The 23,300-nt window shown below is 33.4% G+C and overlaps 2 protein-coding genes across 3 annotated transcripts in view; one reads left to right on the top strand and one right to left on the bottom strand.

Moving 5' to 3' along the window:
• Positions 1-316: 316 nt before the first annotated feature.
• Positions 317-935, bottom strand: LOC125060916 (cytochrome P450 3A19-like). Its single transcript, XM_047666032.1, has one exon. It carries the CDS (start codon positions 845-847, stop codon positions 371-373), a length of 477 nt encoding a protein of 158 aa, XP_047521988.1. The 5' UTR covers positions 848-935; the 3' UTR covers positions 317-370.
• A 1,359-nt stretch (positions 936-2,294) lies between these two features.
• LOC125060703 (kinesin-like protein unc-104) overlaps positions 2,295-23,300 on the top strand; it is an 83,566-nt gene continuing 62,560 nt past the window's right edge. Inside the window, exons 1-2 of one of the 2 annotated variants that reach the window (XM_047665711.1) lie at positions 2,295-2,425; positions 9,664-9,694. The gene's annotated coding sequence lies outside the window, so the exon portion shown is untranslated. The remainder of the gene's footprint in view (positions 2,426-9,663; positions 9,695-23,300) is intronic. The other variant, XM_047665713.1, reaches the window with a different exon arrangement.

The following is a 23,300-nucleotide window of genomic DNA, read 5'->3' as shown; positions in this document are numbered from 1 at the left end:
TCAGCCATAAATGATTTAATAAATCAGTTTGCCGATAAAAAGGCAAGGAGAGTGAATATTTAAAATTCGATTTTTATTTGTAAAATGGGTAAATTATGTGATAAATAAATATTACTTCTCACAATATTTTTTTTCTTTTGTGAAAAATCTTTACCTCCATATAAGGGCCTCCAAAAAAATTTTTATACGGGGCCCCGACAAGGCACGCTACGCCACTGCCATGTACATATCCCACATTTCTGAAAATTTGTACCTCATATTGGGTATAGACAAAGTGCATACATTTCTAATTCTATGTAAGGAAAACAATAACATATAAGTTGGCATACAAATGTTTAATTAATAATAACAATTTTATCAAAAATATAATTTATTGAGATACATTTTGGCGTGGTATTAATTCCACATCCACGTTATTCAGCCTAACTTGTACTTGTTGCTTACTGTACCTCATTCCACCATCTTCAATTATAGTTTTAACTGTAAAGTTACGCAATAGGTGTATAAGGCCTGCTTTTGTTTGTAAAGTGGCGTATCTCATACCAACACAAATTCTGTTTCCTTTTCCAAAAGGCATATAAGTTATATCAGCAATTTTATTTCTGTTTTCAGCAGAAAATCTCTCTGGCTTGTAAACTTCTGGCTCCTCGTAATACCTTTCATCATGATGAAGTTCAAATATAGGTGTGAAAATCCTAGTACCTTTATCTACTTTAATATTACCCGTAGGAAGTACGGTATCTTTTACACACTGTCTACTTGAAAATCCAATCGGTGGGTGCATTCGCAACGCTTCGTTTAAAGCCATGTCAAGGAAGGTCATGTTGACTACAGCATCGTACGGCATTTCGTTATTATGTTCAGCAAATGAGGCATCAATTTCTTCGTGTAATCTTGCTAGATGTTCTGGATTCCGTCCTAATTCAACTAAAGTAGCGAAATTAGCTTAAATTCTGAAATTAAAAAAATTTATTCCATTAAAGAACTCATTGAATTATTGCTAGTAAAATTAAATAGTCTTGCATCCAGTTTTCCCGAGGTAATCACAGCATGCTTTTTATTCTTGACCCTTCCAGTTACAACCGCAACGGCAGAAAGAAGTTTTTCAAAATTAAAACTAATAAAAAATTACTTAAGAACTTCGATGGGACAAGAACGGCTGTCAGACATCTCACTATTGTCCATAGAGGCAGAAACTTTAGAAAAACTAAAATCATCATCAGCCATAAATGATTTAATAAATCAGTTTGCCGATAAAAAGGCAAGGAGAGTGAATATTTAAAATTCGATTTTTATTTGTAAAATGGGTAAATTATGTGATAAATAAATATTACTTCTCACAATATTTTTTTTCTTTTGTGAAAAATCTTTACCTCCATATAAGGGCCTCCAAAAAAATTTTTATACGGGGCCCCGACAAGGCACGCTACGCCACTGCGTTGAATATTGATAATTCGACAATCCCTTCGCTAAATTTGGTAAAAAGAAGCGGGTATTTGGGAGCACTGGCCCAGAGATGTGAGCAGTATTCCATACGAGGTACGTACTTGAGCCTTGTAGAGCTGGTTATGTTGTACCTCAATGAAATATTGCTTAGTCCTACCAAAAACACCCAGCTTTTTGAAAGCCACTTTGGGTTTTTTTTCCAGATGACTGCGGATTTGGACTTCTTTTGATATGTCAACTGAAAGGATACCTAGGTTGAGACACGACAAAAGTCTCTATCTTGGCTGAAAGCCAACAGACCTGAATCTCTGTATGGTCATACTTCACAAGGTTGCTACTATCCCACACAGAAACTTTTTCCGTATAGTTTTTCATCGATTTCAGATCAAGACTTGGATGGTCGGAATATAATGTGTTGATGGTGCTGTTGTTTGCACAGCAATGGATGTTGACAATGTTCAAAAGGGCATTGATATGAAGATACGAACAGGGAGGGCGAAAAAATCTAGTGGATATTATGAAAAAGATACAGGATGTAAATTTTTTCGAATTTCAATAAGAATTAGTAAAAAAAGTCAATTTTCTTATAAAACCCAACATTAATTATAACTCTGTAGGGGTTGAGCTTAGAGACCTCCTGTAGAACAATTTTTTGCACCTCATCTATCCCCTATTTGCGTTTGATCCACGACTTTTTGGCCACCTGTATATGTTTTGTGGAAACTATGTCATCTCAAATTATAAAGATCTCTATAATCTGTGATAAAAATCAATTTCCTGTGGCAAAACGTAGTTGAATGTCAGTCATTGAAGTCTAGAAATGTCAAAACAAAATTGAGTAATGTATGTCAGTTTTTCATTAATCGCTGCGTAAGAATTGAGTGTGAAATAAATAAATATTAAATTTATTATTGTGTAAACTCCAATATTGTTAACAGAAGCTTCGTCTAAAAGGTTCACGGCCATCGATTGAAATTCCGTAAGTTGACTTTCGTTATCATTTAACCCATAATCTTTACTAAATAAAACAACGAAGGCCCATGTTATTGATTTTTCATTCTCCGTGTTCAGTGTCGTTTTCGATATTTTACGAAGGATTTCTTTAGCTCATCATATATTTAATTAAACTATTGCCAAAATGATTCATATCAACTACAAAAAGTCTTTGTTTAGTAATCTTACCAGTCGTGTATGAAGGTCGCTTATTAGGAAATTATATTACTGCAACATAATTGCAGTTAAATATTTGGTTTTTATGTACTGAGATTTGTTTTAATTACATGGAAATTTTATTTAGAACAAATCAAAATATTTTAAATATCTATAAAATATTCAATAACATATATTAAGTAAATATATGTTAATAAAAAGTTGTATGAAAAGTATCTGTTAGTAGTACCCAGATCTATAGATAAAAATAGATGTTAAAAATTAATATTGAATTTAATCTATAAATAAACATTAATCTAAAATGTCAATTTTTTAATAAGTTTCATGATCAGTTTTATGAACAATGCATTATGCGTTAACATAACAAAATTAAGACAGGATGTTTTTATGGAATTTGTAATTTCTTTAAAGGAAACTCCTACAGTGCACTCAAATAACGGCATCTTATTAGTTTAACATGCAACGTTTTCACTGCATGCAAATATATATATGGGTGAGGACTGAGGCATGTTATTTAGTAGGGGCTCATAACAGCTGTTCCACAAAATTAAGGCCATTATTGGGATAGGTCAGGTCTGAAAGGAAGCGGGATGTTCTATATTTGACATTATATGTTAGTTTTATAACTTAGCACAAAAATAAAAGTGGCAATGGGCGGTCTTTTATACATGGAATGTTTTGCGAGAAATGGGAAACTCATTAGTCTAAAAAGCATAAATTGAATATTTGTAAAATATATAGCCTATTTTAAATTATATAGATATATATATTAACTTAAAAATTATCAAAACCAGGAGTAGAACAAAGATTATACATATATAAAATTGTTAAATGTTTTGACAATCAAGATGATAAGTAAATTTCTTCAAACGTAAAGCTATAGACGAATATAGAATTATTAGCCTATGCCAGTTATAGACTCCATAGGAAAATAGATAAAAGTGGTTGTTAATAATTTGAATGAAAAAGCTATGGGTGTCTATAGTGCTACGATGGATATCAGGCGCCGCACGCGATACTTCAGTCGGTGAATGCACTATTCACCCTTTCAATGCAACGGCTTTGTTTTATCCTGCTACAGCCTTATCCTTAATTCTTAATTCCGTTAGAGGTTTCTTTTGTTTTTCACTCTACATAAAGACGGATATATAAAATGTCTTAGCTGCTAATAATAAGTGAAAAGATATCACTTTAATACTCAGCAAAATGGTAATATACATTGTATCGCGTAAGGGGTTTCGTTAGTTAGCGATATTTTTCAGTAAAAATATGGGATAAATATCTCATTATTTGCGATTATTTTTTATTTTAGTGTACCCGGCTGTTTCATCCGTTGTAGTTTAGAAAGTTAGCGTGTTCAATTAATCAAACTATGTAGCTTTATAATTATAATCAATTAGTATAGCATAGAATAATAATATGATATTATTTTTTATAAACGGTATGAAAATTTAATTTGCGTAAACCTTAAAAATATAAACATTTATTACTATTTTTATAGGTACTTTTATTAATAACAATTTTGAATATTTCTTCAAAGTTATGCGGGACGATTATGTATAGAAATATAGTTATTGTTTGGTACTGTCACCGACAGGTTACGTATACTTTAATTTAAAATATTCGAAACAAAATTGTTGATGTTGTATATTTTTTCCTATTCCGGATAATAGCAGCAAAAGGAATGGAATGTGGCTTTCTACTGTTGTTGAAACTACAGTTTGCTTGATATATGGAATTAGGAAGGTTATCTTGAATTCGGCATGTCTTACCGATTCTTGAAAGGCCGGCAACGGTGCGAGCCTTCTGGCAATGTGTGTCCATGGGCGGCGGTATCACTTAACACCACGTGAGCCTCAGCCCGTTTGCCTCCTATTACATTAAAAAAAAAAACAGTTTTTATTATATTTTGTCGGTTTTCGTGTGAGGTCGTATGTATTATAGAATACTGTTTTTAAGTTTTTGTTTGTGTTTATAGCGTTATAATTAGCTTAATAATTTTCATCTTATATCAGTTACGTTATTTGCGGAATTTTCTTTATAAAATAAAAAAATCTCTATGTATTCAGTGCTAATAATTTAAGCTAAATTGTTTATTCGCAATCAATCAGTCTTACGACGTCGTGACAATAATCTCCCGTCGAGAGCCATTTCGCAGTGCGTTGCCCTTTGACTTTGATGCCCTTTGTACCTGCTGTCTGATGACCTTCTCCCGAATTTACTATTGATCATTTTGTATCGCCCCTAACTTGAGAGGATAGAAACGTATATTTTAATATTTTCAATACTTAGTTTATCTAACACTTTATTTCCTTTACATAATCCTTTGTCTATACTCCTAAGCCGTGACCTTTCTTAGAAAAATTCTTCCATCGATTTTTCTTTTGTTAAAAGTAAAAACTCCTTGACGTCATATTTAATGTTTCTATGTACACGTTAAGCTACTCGCTTACTCTTAAAGGAAATTATTATAAGTCATTACAAGGCTTAGAACATTTTCCTATTTTTAATAATATATTACATAGAACGTGTACCCTACCTGAAGTTGCAAACGCATTTTGCAGGGAAAATCGATAGTAGCTGGAATTTCCTAGCATAATTGAAATGGATTTCCGTGAAGCCGAATAGCACAGCTGTCATGCTTTTTGTTAAGTCAAAATAATGTTCTATTCTGGCAGCGTCCTTTTGAAATAAATTTCCTTTGTGTTCCTGCGAGTGAAATCGACAGACTGGACAATAGAAAATTTAATACTTTAAACTTGCGAGCTTTTGTGTTAGATGAAGGCAGCTTTTAAATACGAGTTTTACTTCGAAAATCCACTTAAAATAATCTATGGCCTATAAACTTGATAGTGTCTTAGCTTATCGTTTCATTTAGTATGATGTATGGGTTTTATATACAACTTTGAGCCAATAGGGACATTCTTATTATGACATTTTTTATTTTATAATATAAAACAAAATCGGGTTTATTCGAAGAACTGGACCGATTTTTGATTCTTTGAAAATTTACCACTAAGGGTTCTAATATTACATTACGTAAGCAGATTTACTGCAATTTATCCCTCCCCCCCTCTTATCAGCAAAAGTAAGCAAAGCTTTCAAGAATAATAGTACATAAACGTATAAATTTTTTGTACGAATCAAGCATAGACAATGTGTGGGTAATATGTGTAAAAAAAGTAAATAACTACTGTTGACGTTATCACCAAATAAGAAAATCGAAGACTACTTTTTATGCTTATTCAGTAAGTCTGAGATTCGCCTACTATCTATCTTTAAAACCCCTAAGTGATAAGGGGTGTCCACCCCAAAACATTTTTTTAATTTTTTGGATAATTTTTTAAATATCTGGCATTAAAAAATACATATACAACCTTAAATTTTCACCCCTCTACCGATCAACCCTTATTTTTTATTTGTAAATAAATATGGTACTAAGTGCAAACTTCAACTGGACTGCGAGTATTTTAGATTATTTATTCCTTGAACACTGAGGATACCAATTGAAAAAAAAACGAAAAATTTAGTTTTATTTTGTACTTAAGTTTTTATTCCGGAAAAGTAAACACTCTCTATGGGGCTTAGAAAAATGTTCCATGTAGCTACTAAAAGGTGGGCTAAGTAAAAAAAAAACATATTAAGGTGAAACGAAGTTCGCGGGGGCAGCCGGTTTTCTATAATTCTATATTTCTTCTGCTTAATAAAGTAGTGAACTTAATATTTATTTTGTATTCATTGTATTACTTTCATAAATTAGGTTCAGGTAATCTGTAACACCACATTAATTGACTGTTAGGCGGTACGAAGTTCGTCGGAACAGCTAGCTTAGAATAATTTTAATTCGTTAAAGCTTTTTTAACACAAATTGAAATTCAAGGAACTTTATTAAATACGCAATTCCATTAAAAGGCTTTGAATTACTCATTGATCTCCACCTGTAATGTAACTAAAGACATAAGCAGTAGTTGAACCTGCTACCATTGGATTAAAAAGACAATCCGTATCAACTTGTTATTATACTTTGAACCTAGTTAAAGTGTCATGTTTAAGGTACTTTGTTTCTCATTACGAAATGATTTGAATGAATTCTTAACATCCAGACAGCCGTCCTAATATCAGTATTCTAGGCTCATTCTCATGTGTATCTTTAATGCCGTTAAATTGATTAAACACGCTAATATTTCTTAATTTATTAAACAATTGCTCACACACAACATAAGTATAGTTATTTTCAACTAAGGGATTGCCTACTTTGCCGTTGTATAGTCTAAAGTTCCCTTAAACCCTCCAAAAGTTTAATATTAAAATACCGTTTAATATTACGAAACAAGAGTATCTGACGGCTTAATAACGCTGGCGTAATTAATTACACAATAATTAACACTGGCTTAAGTGTGGCAGTATAAACGCTATCTCCTAGCTCAATTTTGTAGTTGATCCTACACAATACAAATGTTTTAGACGTGGGTTAGTGTAGCTTCAAGTATTACGTAAGAAGATTTACTGCAACTTATCTCTCCCCCCCCCCCTCTTGTCAGCAAAAGTGCAGCAAAGCTCTCAAAAATAATAGTACATGAACGTATTAGTTTTTTGGAGAAATCCTTGAAAATGCATTTCGTTTTCAATCAGAGACAATGTGTGGGTAATATGTGTAAAAAAGTAAATAATTACTATTGACGTAATCACCAAATAAGAATATCAAAGACCCCCTCCCCCTATAGTGCTTACGTAATAATTGAACGACCCCCTAGACTGAAGCCATTACGAGAAATCTAAAGGTATAATTCAGTCGACACTAAATACTCCGGTTTTAAATGTATTAATTACATTCGTCCGGGAGTCGTGGTTCGCTCTAACCTAAAAAGTCGACGCAGGCGTGTGTCAGGCACAGCAGGCTGATCATCTACTTGCCTATAAGACAAATGATCATGAAACATCCAGAAATCTGAGGCCCAGACCTAAAAAGGTTGTAGCGCCACAGATTTTTTGTTTTTTTATCTTTCAATGGCGGCTAGATTCTTTTAAACGCTTCATCGACAACGCACTTCTATACAAAATAGCTTATATGCTTATTAATTGATTTGTCCTTATTACTCGTGTAATATCTATACTTATGTTAAAAAGAGGTAAAGTTTCTGATTATAGGAGGTAATCTCTGAATCTACTTAACCGATTTGAAAAATAAGAATTTGGTGGTAATCGGATTTGCAAAGTAAAAAACGTTTTTTTTAATGTAATAGGAGGCAAACGGGCAGGAGGCACATCTGATGTTAAGTCGCCGCCCATGGACACTCACTGCCAGAAGGCTCGCAAGTGCGTTGCCTTTCAAGAATAGGTACGCTCTTTTCTTGAAGTCGTATTGGTTCGGGAATACTTCAGTAGGTAGCTGGTTGAACGAAAACGCTTCCTACGGTCGATCTTATAAGACAAAAGTCAGCAACAGCATGTGTCAGTCTATTCGCGATAAATTGAAAAACTACTGCAGTCTTAGCGGTTTTACCAATATCTAGTATGAATCATGCGGGAGTTTACGTTTATAAGGTGCACGGATTTAATACCACGAAGCCGGGGTTGGTCGCTAGTAATCCGCTCCTACAATCAGAAACTTTACCTCCTTTGTGACAACTCTTTGTGTTTAATTTAAGTTATTATTATTAATTACTTAAGATGTCATGTGGAACATGGTTTAATGGTTGTAGCTCCTTACAAACGTTGTGTAAAAAAAAACCATGGCGATTAAAAAGAGTGGCGGAGAGTTTATTGCCAGTTCTTCTCTTCCGTTCTACGCCCTTGATTTAAGAACTGGCACTAAATGTAAAATTAGAAGCATTAATATGTATTTCTTTACTGACAAGTCATAAGTGTACAATGTGTTACCCATATGATTAAATGATTTTTGAATTTTGAATTTTAATATATGAATGTTTTGAATATCACTGTAGAATCTTAAACCAAATTTTAAGATTTTCAGCTAGTGTTCTGTTTTGTTATATACAAAAGTTTTTATACTGAAATCACTACAATATCGGGGTATGTTTTCTGTGATGTTCAGTTGTGACCTAGATCTGAAGCATGTCTGAGGTGAAGCTAAGAGATATTGGCCCAATCTTTATAACCATCGTTGTAACTGAACCAAAGATAGATGGTTTTATTTGATAATATATATTTTACCAATTTTCGATAACAGTATACTTTTATATTAACTAGCTGCCCCGCGAACTTCGTTTCAACTTAATGCCTAGCATACCTTTTTAGTACACACCAACATGGAATATTTTGCTATGCTACCTCAGAGACAGTTCGGTTTTCCGGAATGAAAACATTTTAGATTTTTCTCTATATAAATCTCAGAGTTAAAGTTATAAGTTCTTAACTAACTATTAAAAAAATAGGTTTGGTTCGTAGGTAGATGAAAATTAAGGGTTGTATGTATTTTTGTATGTTATATCATAAAAAAAATAAAAAACAAATAATTTTGTGTACAAAATAAAAAAATCAAATTTGGGATGTACACACTTATCACTTAGGGGTTTGAAAGATGATAGTATAGTAGATAGTTATTTTTATTGAACTAAAAAAATTTTTCCTAGGAATAATATACATGGCAAAACGTTTGCCGGGTCAGCTAGTGTAATTATAAAGAAAGAGAACTTCGTTCATGCATGGTGCAAACACTCAAGAATGAGAAACGCATTATGACTAACACTATTTATATGTTGTATAATTTCGCTTATAAGTTTTTCTCCTACGCCAGATAGTATATTGCGTCCCAAAATTTCATTCCCTACATTCTAATAAAGAAGGACAAGACTAATAACAGACCCCTCTAAACCCACAAAACGACTTTTACTGAAGCAGCTGTGCTACACAAAATCCTACCTTATTTATTTGCAATAAGGTTATTTTTAATTTGGCTCCTGTTATAAGTATGAAAACAGGAATTCAGTAAAATGTTACGTAATGTTATTATTTAAATAACATCGATTTGTTCCTAAAATTGTTGGGTTTTTAAAGATGTTAATAACTCTTGCTTTTTTTTATCAGGTAATTCTAAGAACTTCAGCCTATATTGAAGGTATGTATTTCTTAATTCTCTCACCAACAGCGATACTTAAAACAAGTTAAATGATTATTTTTATATTCATTTGTCGCGACTGACATGAAAAAAATGTAATAGCGAACATTTTTTTTTATAGAACGGGGGGAAAACGGGCAGGAGGCTCACCTGATGTTAAGTGATACCGCCGCCCATGGACACTCTCAATGCCAGAGGGCTCGCGAGTGCGTTGCCGGCTCTTTTCTTGAAGGACCCTAAGTAGAATTGGTTCAACATTAATACAAATCACAGAGGTTTTCAAATGTAATAATGATTTACATTGAATATTCTGAAAAATAAATCTCTCTCTCATCACATTTTGTGTCGAGGGTTTAAAATAGCCGAGTATTTGAATCGAAACGGAATACGTTCAAATAGTATTCGCGCAGTTAACTAAATGTATGGCAAATGTTGTGACAAAAAATACTCCAAAAATTTGTAGTTCTATCTGGGTTTTCTTACTAAACAGTAAGGATTGATGTGCTAAATTATATGTAACATATTCCTTATTATTATATGTAACATATAGTAAATCATTAAAACCTCGAGGGATGTCGTGTGCATGTAACATTTTAATTTTGAGACCTTTTAGCGATATTAAATTTTTTGCGTTACAATGCTGTAATGAAATATTTAAAGTATGATATCCCGTTACACCTGCTGCGTTGATATTGTTTGCTTATGAGAATGTTCTTAAGTGTACACAAGAAAATTGTTGTATACCTAACTGATATTCAAACACGCGTCTGTAGTCTAATAAGCAGGCGGCAGCACTTGAAGACTCATTGGTCTAGTGGTTAGGACCCCAGACTGCGAATCCATGGGTCCCGAGTCGATCCCCGGCTGAGACGAACATCGATGTGATGAGCATTTGGTGTTGTGCTTAGGTCTTGGGTGTTTAAATATGTATTAATATGTCTATCTATCTATCTATAATATGTATGTATATCCGTTGCTTAGTACCCATAACACAAGCTTCACCAGCTTAGCATGTGACTAGGTCAATTGGTGTGAATTGTCTTTAAAAAAAAAAAAGATTACCACCGCCCAGTGGCTACACCAGGAGGTTGGTAAGTGCATTGCCCGCTTTTAAGATAGCACCCTCTCTTGAAGTCCTCTAAGTCGTAACGGTTGGGAAAAGACCTGGGAAGGCAGCTGGTTTCATAAGTGGTGATGCGAGACAAGAAATTTCTTACAGCGCTCTGTCGTGGATCGAAGACGTCAAGGTAGAACAGGTGTAATTTGTATTCAATCTTACGTCCGATGATGAATTTTAGCCGTAGGTATTAATCCGAGTTCCACGGAACATAAGAATTAGATATAATTTTTATTAGTGAAGACTTAAAGTAATGTATCTATACTTATATGGATTGAATAAAAGGATCAGCTATATTTTTTCCCCAAATATTATAAAAAAACGTCCGGCAATGCGATGTTGAGACACCTTTGTAATTTGTATTTTGAAAGGCACTAAATGTAGCCAAACCTCAGGTGTATTTCTTAATTGGGTATTATGTTACTGAGACGTTCTTAAGCGTTGATATTTATACACTGGGTATCTCTCTTCTGTAAATAGTAGTTGATATAACAGTGTTTGTTAGTTAGGTCGTAAATTTTTTTTTGCCCACGATTGATTTTTGCCCACACCACATTTTTTGGTAATTATTTTTTATTGTAATTTCGTTATGCTTTGGCATCAAACTCCATTTTTGAATAACGGTATTAGTACTGTACTAATCTTATATAACAATCCACCGTAAGACAGGTCATCTAGTATTATAACGACAAATTTTTACCGATATCGAGTTATATCTAGAAAGATATATACTTTGTGGTTTTGTGGTTAACTTAAGAGCCTCTGGATTCGATTCACGAAACAACTGTTTTAGCTTCGTCGGCATTGAAAGATTTTTTTTTCGTAGAACACGGGGTAAACCGCCGGAAGCTCATCTGATGTTAAGTGATACCGCAGCCCATGGACACTATCAATGCCAGATGGCCCGCGAGTGCGTCACCGGCCTTTAAGAAATCAATACGCTCTTTTTTTGAAGGACCCTAAGTGGAATTGGTTCGGTTATACTTCAGTTGGCAGCTGGTTCCACATAGTAGTGGAGCGCAGCAAATACTGACTTAAAAAACGTACAGTTGTGGAATGACGAACGTTTATAGTATATAGACATGTATAGATATATTGGCACAAGGTGTTGTTTTCTTGTCCAAGTGGAGGGTTACTTTAAACAATTACAATATAAATGATTAATTATGGCAAGGTAACATATTTTTCCTAAATATTTAGCCAGACTGATTTGTTTAAAAGCTCCGGATATTGAGGGGAGTCTGGAGCAGGGTTAGCAATTTCCTTTGCAGACAATTACTTTATCGCTTCAATCTGGTAAATTACTCGCCAGTATTTTTAAATAAAATATTCGAAGTTTGAAAATAATGTTTATCTAAAAATATTGGAGTTTCTTTGATTAAGTATTCGCATTTTAGTATTTGATTTATCAAATCTGTACCCAAGATTGTTATCTTGCAGTAGTTATTTCTTCGTAGTATTAAAATCATCTACCCACTAACAGCCAATGCAGAATATTCTCCTGCCAACAGTTGACTTTAGTATATTTCATTTTCTTATATAGAAAAGCCGGACAAAGGAGGACACATATAGATAGAAAGTAAGAAAGGAAAAACATTTATTTGATTAAAGCACACATATATAAAATAAAGAAATACAAACCCAATCACTTTAATCAAAACTGGGCCCGATTCAAGTTGGAGGTGGGATGTCACAAGCAACACTTGTACAGTGGACCCATACTATCTTGGAATGACAGCTATATACACTGAACAAAACAAACATTAAAAAAAACAAAATCAACAAACGGAAACAGAGATAGAACATGAAACAATACAACTAAATTCCAAATCTTGAAAGACGTAATGTCTTGGATGTCGCGAAGTGGTGGTGGTTGGTTGGTTTAGTTGTATTGTATCGAATTCTATCGTGAAAAGACGCTGTTCTATATTTAGGGACAGTAAGCAGTGTACGAGCCAAGGCTGTACAATTGTACATTTTGCTTACTCAGGCTTTCTTAGTTTTATAAGTGTGGCGATTTCCTAAATCATCGGAGTTACACCCCGAGCGTATAGCCAGACGTAGGCACTCTCTTCAACACTTATTCATTCGCTACATTAACATTTCATTATTTCGCTTATATTCTATAGTTGTACGCGAGTGGTAAATATAGAGTAACAATAAAATCCTCTAATATTTAAAGTATACATGCAGTTAATATACGTTAGACTACTAGATTAGATAAAGAATAATTTGACACGTTTATTTTGGTGAGAAAAAAGGTCAAATACACTAGAGTTTACTACGAAAGCGGGGATGGAATTGAATAAACAGAACTCTTTTTGTTTATAGGTGTAATGTTTCACTTCAATCGCTTTGTTTACAAAGAAAATGTTCTTTTATTACGTCTCATGGAATATTAAGCAGCAATGACCCAGTGTTTCTGCTTCGTGTAACAAGACACGTATTTGATTCAAAAAGTTAATTCAGTTTATGATTTAGAATTAATAACGCGTTACTCTTGATATTCCGGTCACCTTGGGGGCCTTCCATAAAGTACGTCACACGTTAATGGGGAGGGAGGGTATCACCGAATTGTGACATCGTGTGACAAGGGGCATGGGGGGGTTAATACTTTTGTGACGTCACATGTTAAAATTTTAAATACTAAAACCATTGATATACAAAAAACCCAAGATGCACAGTCTCGAATAAAAGTAACGCTTGAAAGTGTCCCGAAACACTATTTCTGTCTCTTTCTATAAGTTACAAGCATATATTATTTATAAAGTTGTTATTACAACGATTATTTTTAAATACATACATAAATTTAAAAATGTGTGACGTCACATCAAGAGGGGGGGGGGGGGGGTATAAAAAATGTGACAACTTGTGACAAGGACGGGGGGAGGGGTTCAAAAGTCCTAAAATTCGTGTGACGTACTTTATGGATGGCCCCTTGGCTTGTAACTTCGTATATGGGTTTGATCCTTTGGCGAAACCAAGAGTTTTTTAATACAGAACTGGATAGATATTCGAAATCCCTCGGGTTGTTTCTCAACCAATATGGCGAGGTGGCCGATGGCTGGCCATGCGTCATACTCGTGAACGGGTGCTACTTGTGGTGACTGGTCGGATTTGAATTCGTGTGTGGTGTTAGTTATTTCGACTATGTATTTGCGTGTTGTTCCCACCAGAATGTAAGTGCATGCTCCTATTTCACTATGTCTCTTGCTGATAGAGGACAAATCTTTGTTTTTAATTAATTTTATTATTATTAATTAACTATTATTTACTTAAGATGTCATGTGGAAAATGGTGTAATGGTTGCAGCTCCTTACAAACATTGTGGAAAACAAAAAACTTCTTCTCTTCCATTCTACGCCCTTGATTTAAGAACTGTCAGTATATGTAAAATTAGAAGCCATTAATGAACATTTCTTTTTTGACGTTCATAAGTGTACATTGTGTTACCTATAAACGTACTATATGCGGCGAATAATCTAATAAATAAACAAAATAGTTTTTTTACAAATTGATACGTTTATAAGAACCATCTCAGTTATTGTATTCCTTAAGTACTTTAAGAAATAAATTTATTAATTATGTTTTTAATAATATGGGACTGTAAATATATTGTTTATGTATAGAATATTATTAGCAATAATATAATCTATTCTGTATATTCTATGTTTACGGTGTTAATCAGAATTTTTACTGATAACTCCGATACAAAGAAATAACCTTTCGACTTTCTCGTTAAATAATAAGCGATAATGCATCTCAGTCTCAGTGGGTCTTAATCAAATTTTCACTAATGTGATTTGAAGACGATTTCGTTGATTTAATTGTCGAAAAAGAAAAAGTACGCTTTGTTCCAACCACGAACAATAGGATCGAATTTATATGAAACTCTTGGGCAGAGCTTATTATTTTGTACTAAAACAAAACACGAATAAATAGTAGTATAAATTCGTGCTTTGATTAAATTTATTTTCGTATCGAGGTATATGAATACTTGATGAAACTTATTGAAATGTTTCTGCGTTCGTGAAAATTCCACATCAAAACTGGGTAACATTTCTACGTACATTAAAACAAATGTAATTTGCTTTAGTCTATATATATAAAAATAAACCCGTTTTCCGTTGTCACGACATATTATGAAAACGGCTTGACCGATTTGTCTGATTTTTTTTATATAATATTCCTTGAAGTACGAGGATGGTTCTTACGGAGAGAAAAATAAAAAAAAATTGAGTGAAAAAGTCTAAAAACAACACTTTTCTATATTCCCATACAAAATATTCGTAATAATATTTAAAGGCAATTTGAATTTTAATACCATATCATAAAGTTCAAGTGTTAGTGGAGGGGTTCCGGGAAGGTAAATTTTTATTTTTTGACTTAATGTATTTGTTGTATTATCAACTTTCTTTTTTTATCTTACTAGCTAGACCGGTGTCCCGAATAGCAGAATTAGTATTTAAAAAAAAATAAAGAATCGACTGTTAGGCGGTACGATGTTCGCCAGGCCAGCTAGTAACAGAATATTGTCTTATTTCTTGTCAATTTATGATCTAAAGCTGCATCGTTTGAAATAAATGTATATGTATAATGTAGTCTCTTGTCCGTTTTCCCCTGTTCTATAAAAAAAAACAATTTAAAATGAGCGTACAATTTTTTTAAGGCCGGCAACGCATTCGCGAGTCCTCTGGCATTGAGAGTGTGCATGGGCATATCACTTAACATCAGGTGAGCCTCCTGCCCGATTGTCCCCTGTTCTATAAAAACCTTTAGTAAGCAATCAATATGTACGAAATAAATGTACTAATAAATATACGTTTACGTAGACAAACGTAACGCAACCAAAGTGTGTAAAGGGATATCGAAAATACTAATAATATATAGATCCCATTAATATTCGAATTTCTAGACTTGGTGTAAAAATATTTCGTCCCGGTCGAAAGGACGAGTACTTATTACGTAACACCAGTAGGCGTTTTGGATGAATTCACGAGGCGATACACGTCAATGCGTGGGTTGGTAACTCTAACCACAGACAATAATCTATCATAACTTTCGATATATTATGTATTTCATTAATTCATTTTAAGAAAGTCTAGTGGCACTACAATCCTTTATTCAAATTCAAAATCATTTATTCATTTAGGTAACACAATGTACACTTATGAACGTAAATAACGAAATACATTGAATGCTAAATGATTCTAATTTTACATTTACTGCCAGTTCTCAAATCAAGGGCGTAGAACAGACGAGAAGAACTGGCTATAAACTCTCCACCTCTTGTTTTTTGTTTTACACAATGTTTGTATGGAGCTGCAACCATTACACCATGTTCTACATGACATCTTAAGTAATTAATATTTAATTAATAATAGACAAAATTAAAAACAAAGATTTGTCTTCTATCAGCAGTAGGCATTGTGAAATAGGAGCACGCACTAGGGAATATATAGCTATAGGGAATAAAGAGCCTGTTCTGTGCTGTTTCCGTTATTTGTAGTAAAAGCCTTAACGCGATTAAGCGACCTCGATGTTCTCGCAACATAGTTGTTGATAAGTGGTTTAAAACTGTATAGAAACTCAGATATCTGAGCAGAGCCTAGACTTTGATGTTATCCTTTGTTGGATGGGACAGCCTTGGGGGTCCTGTGCACGTTTCCGCCTGCGTTTTCTATAATAGTAATTGTATAAGAAGAACTCTTATACGCTTTTAAAGTTCACTATCAAAAGTACATACTTCAACAGGTATCGATTACTCATGGCCTACATGAAGTTTCACGAAATACTATGCAGTCTGCAATTCTGTGGAAAACTCTCATTGTGCACGCATTCGAATCTGGGTTATTTCAAAAGGATTTTAGTGAATTCGAAAAATGAAACGCTGAGTCATGATTATGTTTATCTTTAATGTGTTGTACTAGTCACATTTCTATGGAAACATTTGTATAATTAGCTGATTTAGTTCTTTTATTGAGTGTTAAAAATTATACGATTCATTTTAATAACAGGCTTTATTACTTACTAGATGACCCCGTGAACTTCCTATTACATATATTTGTGTCAAAACTTACAAATATCTAAAGGCTTTAATTATCTATAAATATATGACAACCAAGTGACATTTTCTAAAAACAGTTTATACTAGAAAATTGAATGGTTGTATTTAAAAACAAATCTGTAACAGCGATGTAAAATCCGCGTAGCGTAAAGCTACGTCGTAGCAAACACTTTCAAACTATACGAATATATTTGCAACATAAGCGTCAATTTCAATTTTCAATTTTTAAGAAGTAGTGAAAGCTACTTACTGACCATATTTTTCTCACGCTTTTTATCATTTTTAAAGAACAGGAGGCAAACGTACAAGAGCCATACCTAATGTTAAGTGATACCGCCGCCCATGGACACTCTCAATGCCAGAGACCGTGAGTGCGTTGCCAAACTTTTAAGAGTTGGTGCGCACTTTTCTCGAAGAACCCTAAGTCGAATTAGTTTGGAAATACTTCAGTGGTCAGTAGGTTCCTCAAAGGGGTGAAAGGCGGCAAAAACTGCCTTAAAACACGCTTATTACGGAACAACAGACAAGAGGTATTAATCCGAACAACTCCTCTGAACACTCTCCGTGGTAAATGCGGTAGAGATGGTTCATGTTCGATTTTTAAAAAACGTTAATGTTTAAATGTTTAAATAAAACAATATTTAAACAGTAGACAAAATACAGTTGCGTGTTTATAATGTCGTAAAAATTTGTATTTATAAACGTATAACATTCACCGGGGTCGACTTCTTGGCGCCTTATAATGAAGGGCGACGTTTAATCTTGAAAATGTATAACATATTAAACATTTCCATATTTTCTGTAAACTGATGAAATAGTAAAGAATCTCTGACCTTTTTGATCTTTCGTGGTTATGGTTTCTAGGCTGGTCTAAAATAATAAATTAATATATTTATGTCAAATTACATATTGTTCTAGGAATCGCTTGTACCGTTTTAATGTTCCTTAATACAACACAAAATGTCATATTATTTATTTACAAAATTCAAACATTCGAAATTCAAAAGTTCAAAATATATCCTTTCATTTTACTGTTTCCGGTTGTATCTCTAATTTATTGCCAGTGTATAAAGTATTCTGTAGCTGATTGTTTGGGGAATATTTCAAAGTATGTTCGCTCTCCCGCTGAGCAATGCATTTTTGATTTAGATGCCGATTGCTGATATGAATAAGCGAGATATCTCATGTTTACGATACAGTTGCTTGTAACGTCTTATAAATTACTTTCGCTCGCAGCTTCTCATAGAATAGATTTCATTTCGTAATAAGCATTCTAACGAGTATATGTATGCGGATGATTCTTGTGTAATTAGTTACTTCGAGGATAGCTTGTAGCTCCGGTCTAAATCATATAACTTCGTGGTGTATTTACAATGGTATAGAGCTGAATGTTCAAAAATGTAGTTTCGTTGGTTTTTCTAGGGAAAGGGACATTATCGTATTGAGGTGCAAACTAGCTGCTGTGGTCTCTGGCAAAATGACCAGCGCTGAGGAACAGTCTGCTCCTCAGCATAATGCTGAGCCAGGGCCAATAACAGCCACAGCACACACGCATTACACACTTGAAACGAACCGAAAGGGAAAAGGGAATATTTTTTTTTGTTATCTCTCATTTTTTTTTCTTTGATTATTGTTATTATGTGTGTGTGTTTTTGTTAGTAATAAATGTTATGTCTATGTCTATTGGTAGGAGTATTCCTTGTTTTCGATATGTCTAGCGACTTAATGAATACGGTAATGATTAAGAACGTTCTTTGCTCTACAAATCATAATACATAATAACCCAAAAAATAGGGGCATATTAAACAGATGTTTTCATTCCCTTTTTAATATTGCTTATACATATTATCTTTATGTAAACGTTGTAACATATAGTAGTTGTAGATTCAAACCCTGGCTGTGCACCAATGGACATTTCTGTTTATGGCTTGTACGGTGAAGGAGAACATCTTGAGGAAACCGGCATGCCTTAGACCCGAAGAGTAGACGGCATTTGTCAGCCACATACTGAGCACCTACTAGAAACAGCTCATTATCACGAAACAGGGGTTATAGCGCCACTTTTTATACATAAAGAAACAATTACGGTGTATAAAAGTAATTTATTTATTTGACGTTTGAAGTATCTCAGGGAGCCGCAAATTCAAAGAAATCGCTAATAAATTGTTAGCAACGCATCCCAGGCGAGTTATTAGACATACGTTCACAAGACCCTTAAATTCAGTATTTACGGAGGGCAAATAGATATATTCAACCTCAAAGTAAGTTTATAGTTCTCTTGCTGTTTTATTTAACTATTAGATATATTTATAACTGTTTTATTTAACTAATAAATATATTTATAAACGTGTGTTTTAGTATTTCACCACTTTAAGATTTACACAGATAAACTTCAAAGAAATAATGTTAAACAGCAGTAGCTTTCAGTACTTCTTAGTTTCTTTGTCAACATTATTTCAACAACACAGACAGAACAGACAATTAAATACCATACATTTTACAAATAATACATCCAATTGCATCGGGCATGAAATACAACGTAAAAATTTGATCCACATTAATTAATATTTATCGGTTTATCTTTACAGAGTAATATATATATATATATTTTGATGCTACCCACATTAAACGCGCTAGTTGTCATCAATCACTTCGCTGCTATGCGACCCAAGGATCTTGGTTTTCTAAATCAGTAACTTCCACCGCTCCCAGTTGGGACCTCTACCACTTTCGTCAATTTCTGGCAGAACCGGCAACCTCTTTACACCTCTGATTATGATGAACGCAAAATTGTGACCTAAGATCCATTCGGGAAATAGGTGAACTTTATCGACTCACATCACACTGTTACCACAATTACTTTTACTCCACCACACTTGCACATGGATTGTGACGAGATGACCTTGCATCTTAAGTATCTAAGAATTTAGGTATTTTTGTATCTTTTTGTAAATAGTCTTCTGTGCCTAAGTCGAGTCGTTTTTTGGCTGAAGTTAAAATATCCAGTTTCGAGACTTAGTGGTAAATATTACTCATATAAAAACGTCGTGATTTTTAAATCTCGACTGTGAATATGTTTGTAGTATACAAGTAAGCGTGAGAGTAATTGCATACATAGAAAGAAGCCGTCGTTCGAAGTCACGCCCTCGGGCTAACATTTAGGTTAGTACTTACAGTTTATTTATACCACAATAACATAGTAAAGGATGAAAAGAAAATTAATTTAAAAAAGGAAGTAAATGGGCGGTGTTACTGCTAAAAGCTTCTTCCGGACAACCAAACTATAATAAAAAAAAATATAAGCAAAGTGCTCCGTATAAAATTTATACACAACCTTTCACAATCAAATATATAGGAAGGCTATAGAACGGTCGGCTCAAAGTGGAATTGGAATGAGAATCGAACCTTCATTACAATTGGTTACGGAATGTTAATAAGGGATTTGTGAATTAACTTCGATAGTAATCTATGATCATTGTTATTTGAATTTAATGAAAGGTAACCAAACCAGTCAGTAAATGTTACAAGACGTTTTTTTAAAGGCTATAATATATACTGCTTATTCCAGCGGTGATTTAAAAAGATTATTTTGTTTCGTGTTGGTATTTAGTAAACATACTTCAGTGTATTAGAATTTTTATTTTCTTTATAAATAAAAATGAATCAAATTATTTTGCTAAGAGCAAATTTAGAAGATGTCTGGACCAATTCGAGTATTTTTTTTTCTTGGAAGACAGGAAGGTTTTTATGGAGATAAAAAAAAAATTGTATAATTTAGTCATATTTAGAACTTAGGTTTTCATTTCGGAAAATCTAACAGTCTCAATGGGGTAGCATAGCAAAATGTTCCATATGTTGGTATGTAGCTACTAAAAAGTTCACGGGGGCAGCTAGTTAGGTATAAGTTAAATAATTAATTCTTGAGCTAAGAAAATGTCGATTTGCCATTCTCAGTATGCAACCTTTACAGACTATAATTGTCTTTTTCGAAATGTTGAGTGCCTATGGCCTACCGATTTTGGCATCCGTGCTACTGTTATATGTTAATCAAGTTAGGTTTGGGTTGTCTAGATATTTATTGTTCCTGTCTTTTATGTTTAAAAATGAATAAAAAACATTCATTTCTAATGGTAAAGGACAACGTGTGCCATTTTTAATTTAATGAGTGAATATACTATTTACTTTATTTTTTTTTTGTTTTTTTTTTAGATTTTACTTTATTGTAGTTATAGGTTAATTATATGTTATTTTAGGTTTTTTTTTGTTAATTATTTATGCTAGTACCTTACCCTCTGTATGTTTGTTTCTTTTTTTATTGTTCCATATTTGGGTTACCTGTAAGAAATCATTTGTTGGCGATAAGGTCGCCAGTTGCCAGAACTTGTGTAATCTGCTTTTTTATATGTATGTTTTTGTATAAGGTAACGAAGTGTACATAAAATGTAAATAAATAAATAAATAAACTTTAAAGCTAACCTGCTATTATAATATTTAGGACGGTATTGCAACTAACACATTAATAACCATAAAATGGTTATTAAAAGGCCGACAACGCACTCGCCAGCCCTCTGGCATTGAGAGTATTCATGGGTGGCGGTATCACTTAACATCAGGTGAGGCTCCTGCCCGTTTGCCCCCTGTTCTATATAAAAATATTTACTTATGATTGTTTTGAATAAATAAATTATTATTATTAATTTAAATATAATTTATAAGTGAATAATGCTACTTAATAATGAAATTTTCTGTCCAAAATGCTTCCAACAGACAAGATTTTATTGCCAGTACATGTTTTCTTATCATAAGATGGCGCTTGAGAACTTACGAATGAATTACTCCTAGTCTCGTTTCTGGATTAAGGAATTTTATATGGAATTGTAACTAACCTTTCTCAACAAATTATCTGTTCAAATTTAAGCTGTATATGAACTTAATTGCATTGGTAATTTATGTTGAAATGGGGTAAGTGAGGCCTACGGCGGCGGAGTGGCGTGTCACGCAATGTTGTAATCATGGGCCATTGAAGTACTGTATACCGGATTATGGAAACTTAAATTTATAAATGCATAGATATAACTACACCTATTGCACTCAGAGCAATAAAGGTGTATGCGCAATACGATACTTGATTACCAGTACACGGACTTGATAATGTTGGTTTAAACAAACGACGATTAAATTAAAAAAATATTTTATAGATGCGAAGATCGGCGTGCTATGCCGATGCATGTACGTTTTGAATTAGTTTTCAGTATTGGAAGTGTCCTAGGAAAATCTGCGACACATGCAACTATGTATTAATGAATGAAATTAAATTAATATATGTATCAAAACTATGATTTTGTTTATTATATAGTGTTACTTGACAGTATAAAAATTACATTACTGTATAAAAATCGAACGTAAGTCATCTTTTATATCTTTTCATATAACAAGGGACCTTCAAGAAAAGATTAATCCCTGAAAGGTCGGCAACACACCCGCTAGCCCAAGGGGTTGTAGGTGTCCATGGGCGGCGGTTATCACTTGATTCAAAGTATCCATGCACGTATGCCACCTTTCCAATAAAACAGTAAGATTATTAAAATTTGATTTTATTATATGTTATTTGAAACAACCATGATTAATCTATATATTGGTCATTATTTATTTAATTCGAACTTGACAGTTAAACAAAAATTTTCAACACAATAATCCGTTTAAAAACAAACGAAACCGTACATTTACTTTAGATATCCAGGTGAGCCAATCACGACGCAGTTTGCCCGCACGCGCATGCGCGCCCGTGGGCGGGCGGTCGATACGCGTGACGTCACAGAGTCTAGCCAATGGCGCCTTGCCGTCGCTTATCAATCGATTTGTAAGGCTATACTTCCGAGTTCCGACGTTTATCTATGATTGTAACTCTATTGTCTACAGCTAAAGAGGTGGAAATTCCTTTGTTTTTCTACCCATCAAACTGTCGAATTATTAGATGTCACGAAAACATTTCGACATTTCGTAGAATTTGAAGCTATCGATAGGTGAAGAAACGATATTAAGTATGACAAGTACTTGATAAGATAAAGATTATATCATTTAAGCAATATATTTGACCTTATATATATAGATAAAGATATGAAATGAAAAATAAAATTGACAATGAAATTCTTCTAGGAGCAAGGTTTTTCTCCATGAAATAGAGTTTATGGTGACGCAAAAAAAAATTAATCTCTGAATTACAAGAGTAACATTAGTTTATCTTATTTATAGAAGATATTTTCAAACATACCTAGTTATGTCCCGCGGTTACACACGAAATGGTTCGGTCGTAATAAGCCTTTTTTTAATATTTTTAAATTGAACCTCTAGAGAACACGCTCAGCGTATAATGAAACAAAATATGTATATTATTGTTTTATCTAACACAATGTTCGTTCCCA

This window comes from Pieris napi, chromosome 22 (assembly GCF_905475465.1).
Source record: "Pieris napi chromosome 22, ilPieNapi1.2, whole genome shotgun sequence".
Lineage (NCBI taxonomy): Eukaryota > Metazoa > Arthropoda > Insecta > Lepidoptera > Pieridae > Pieris > Pieris napi.
Note: the sequence above shows the minus strand (reverse complement) of the source record. Positions and strands in the feature narration are given on the sequence as shown.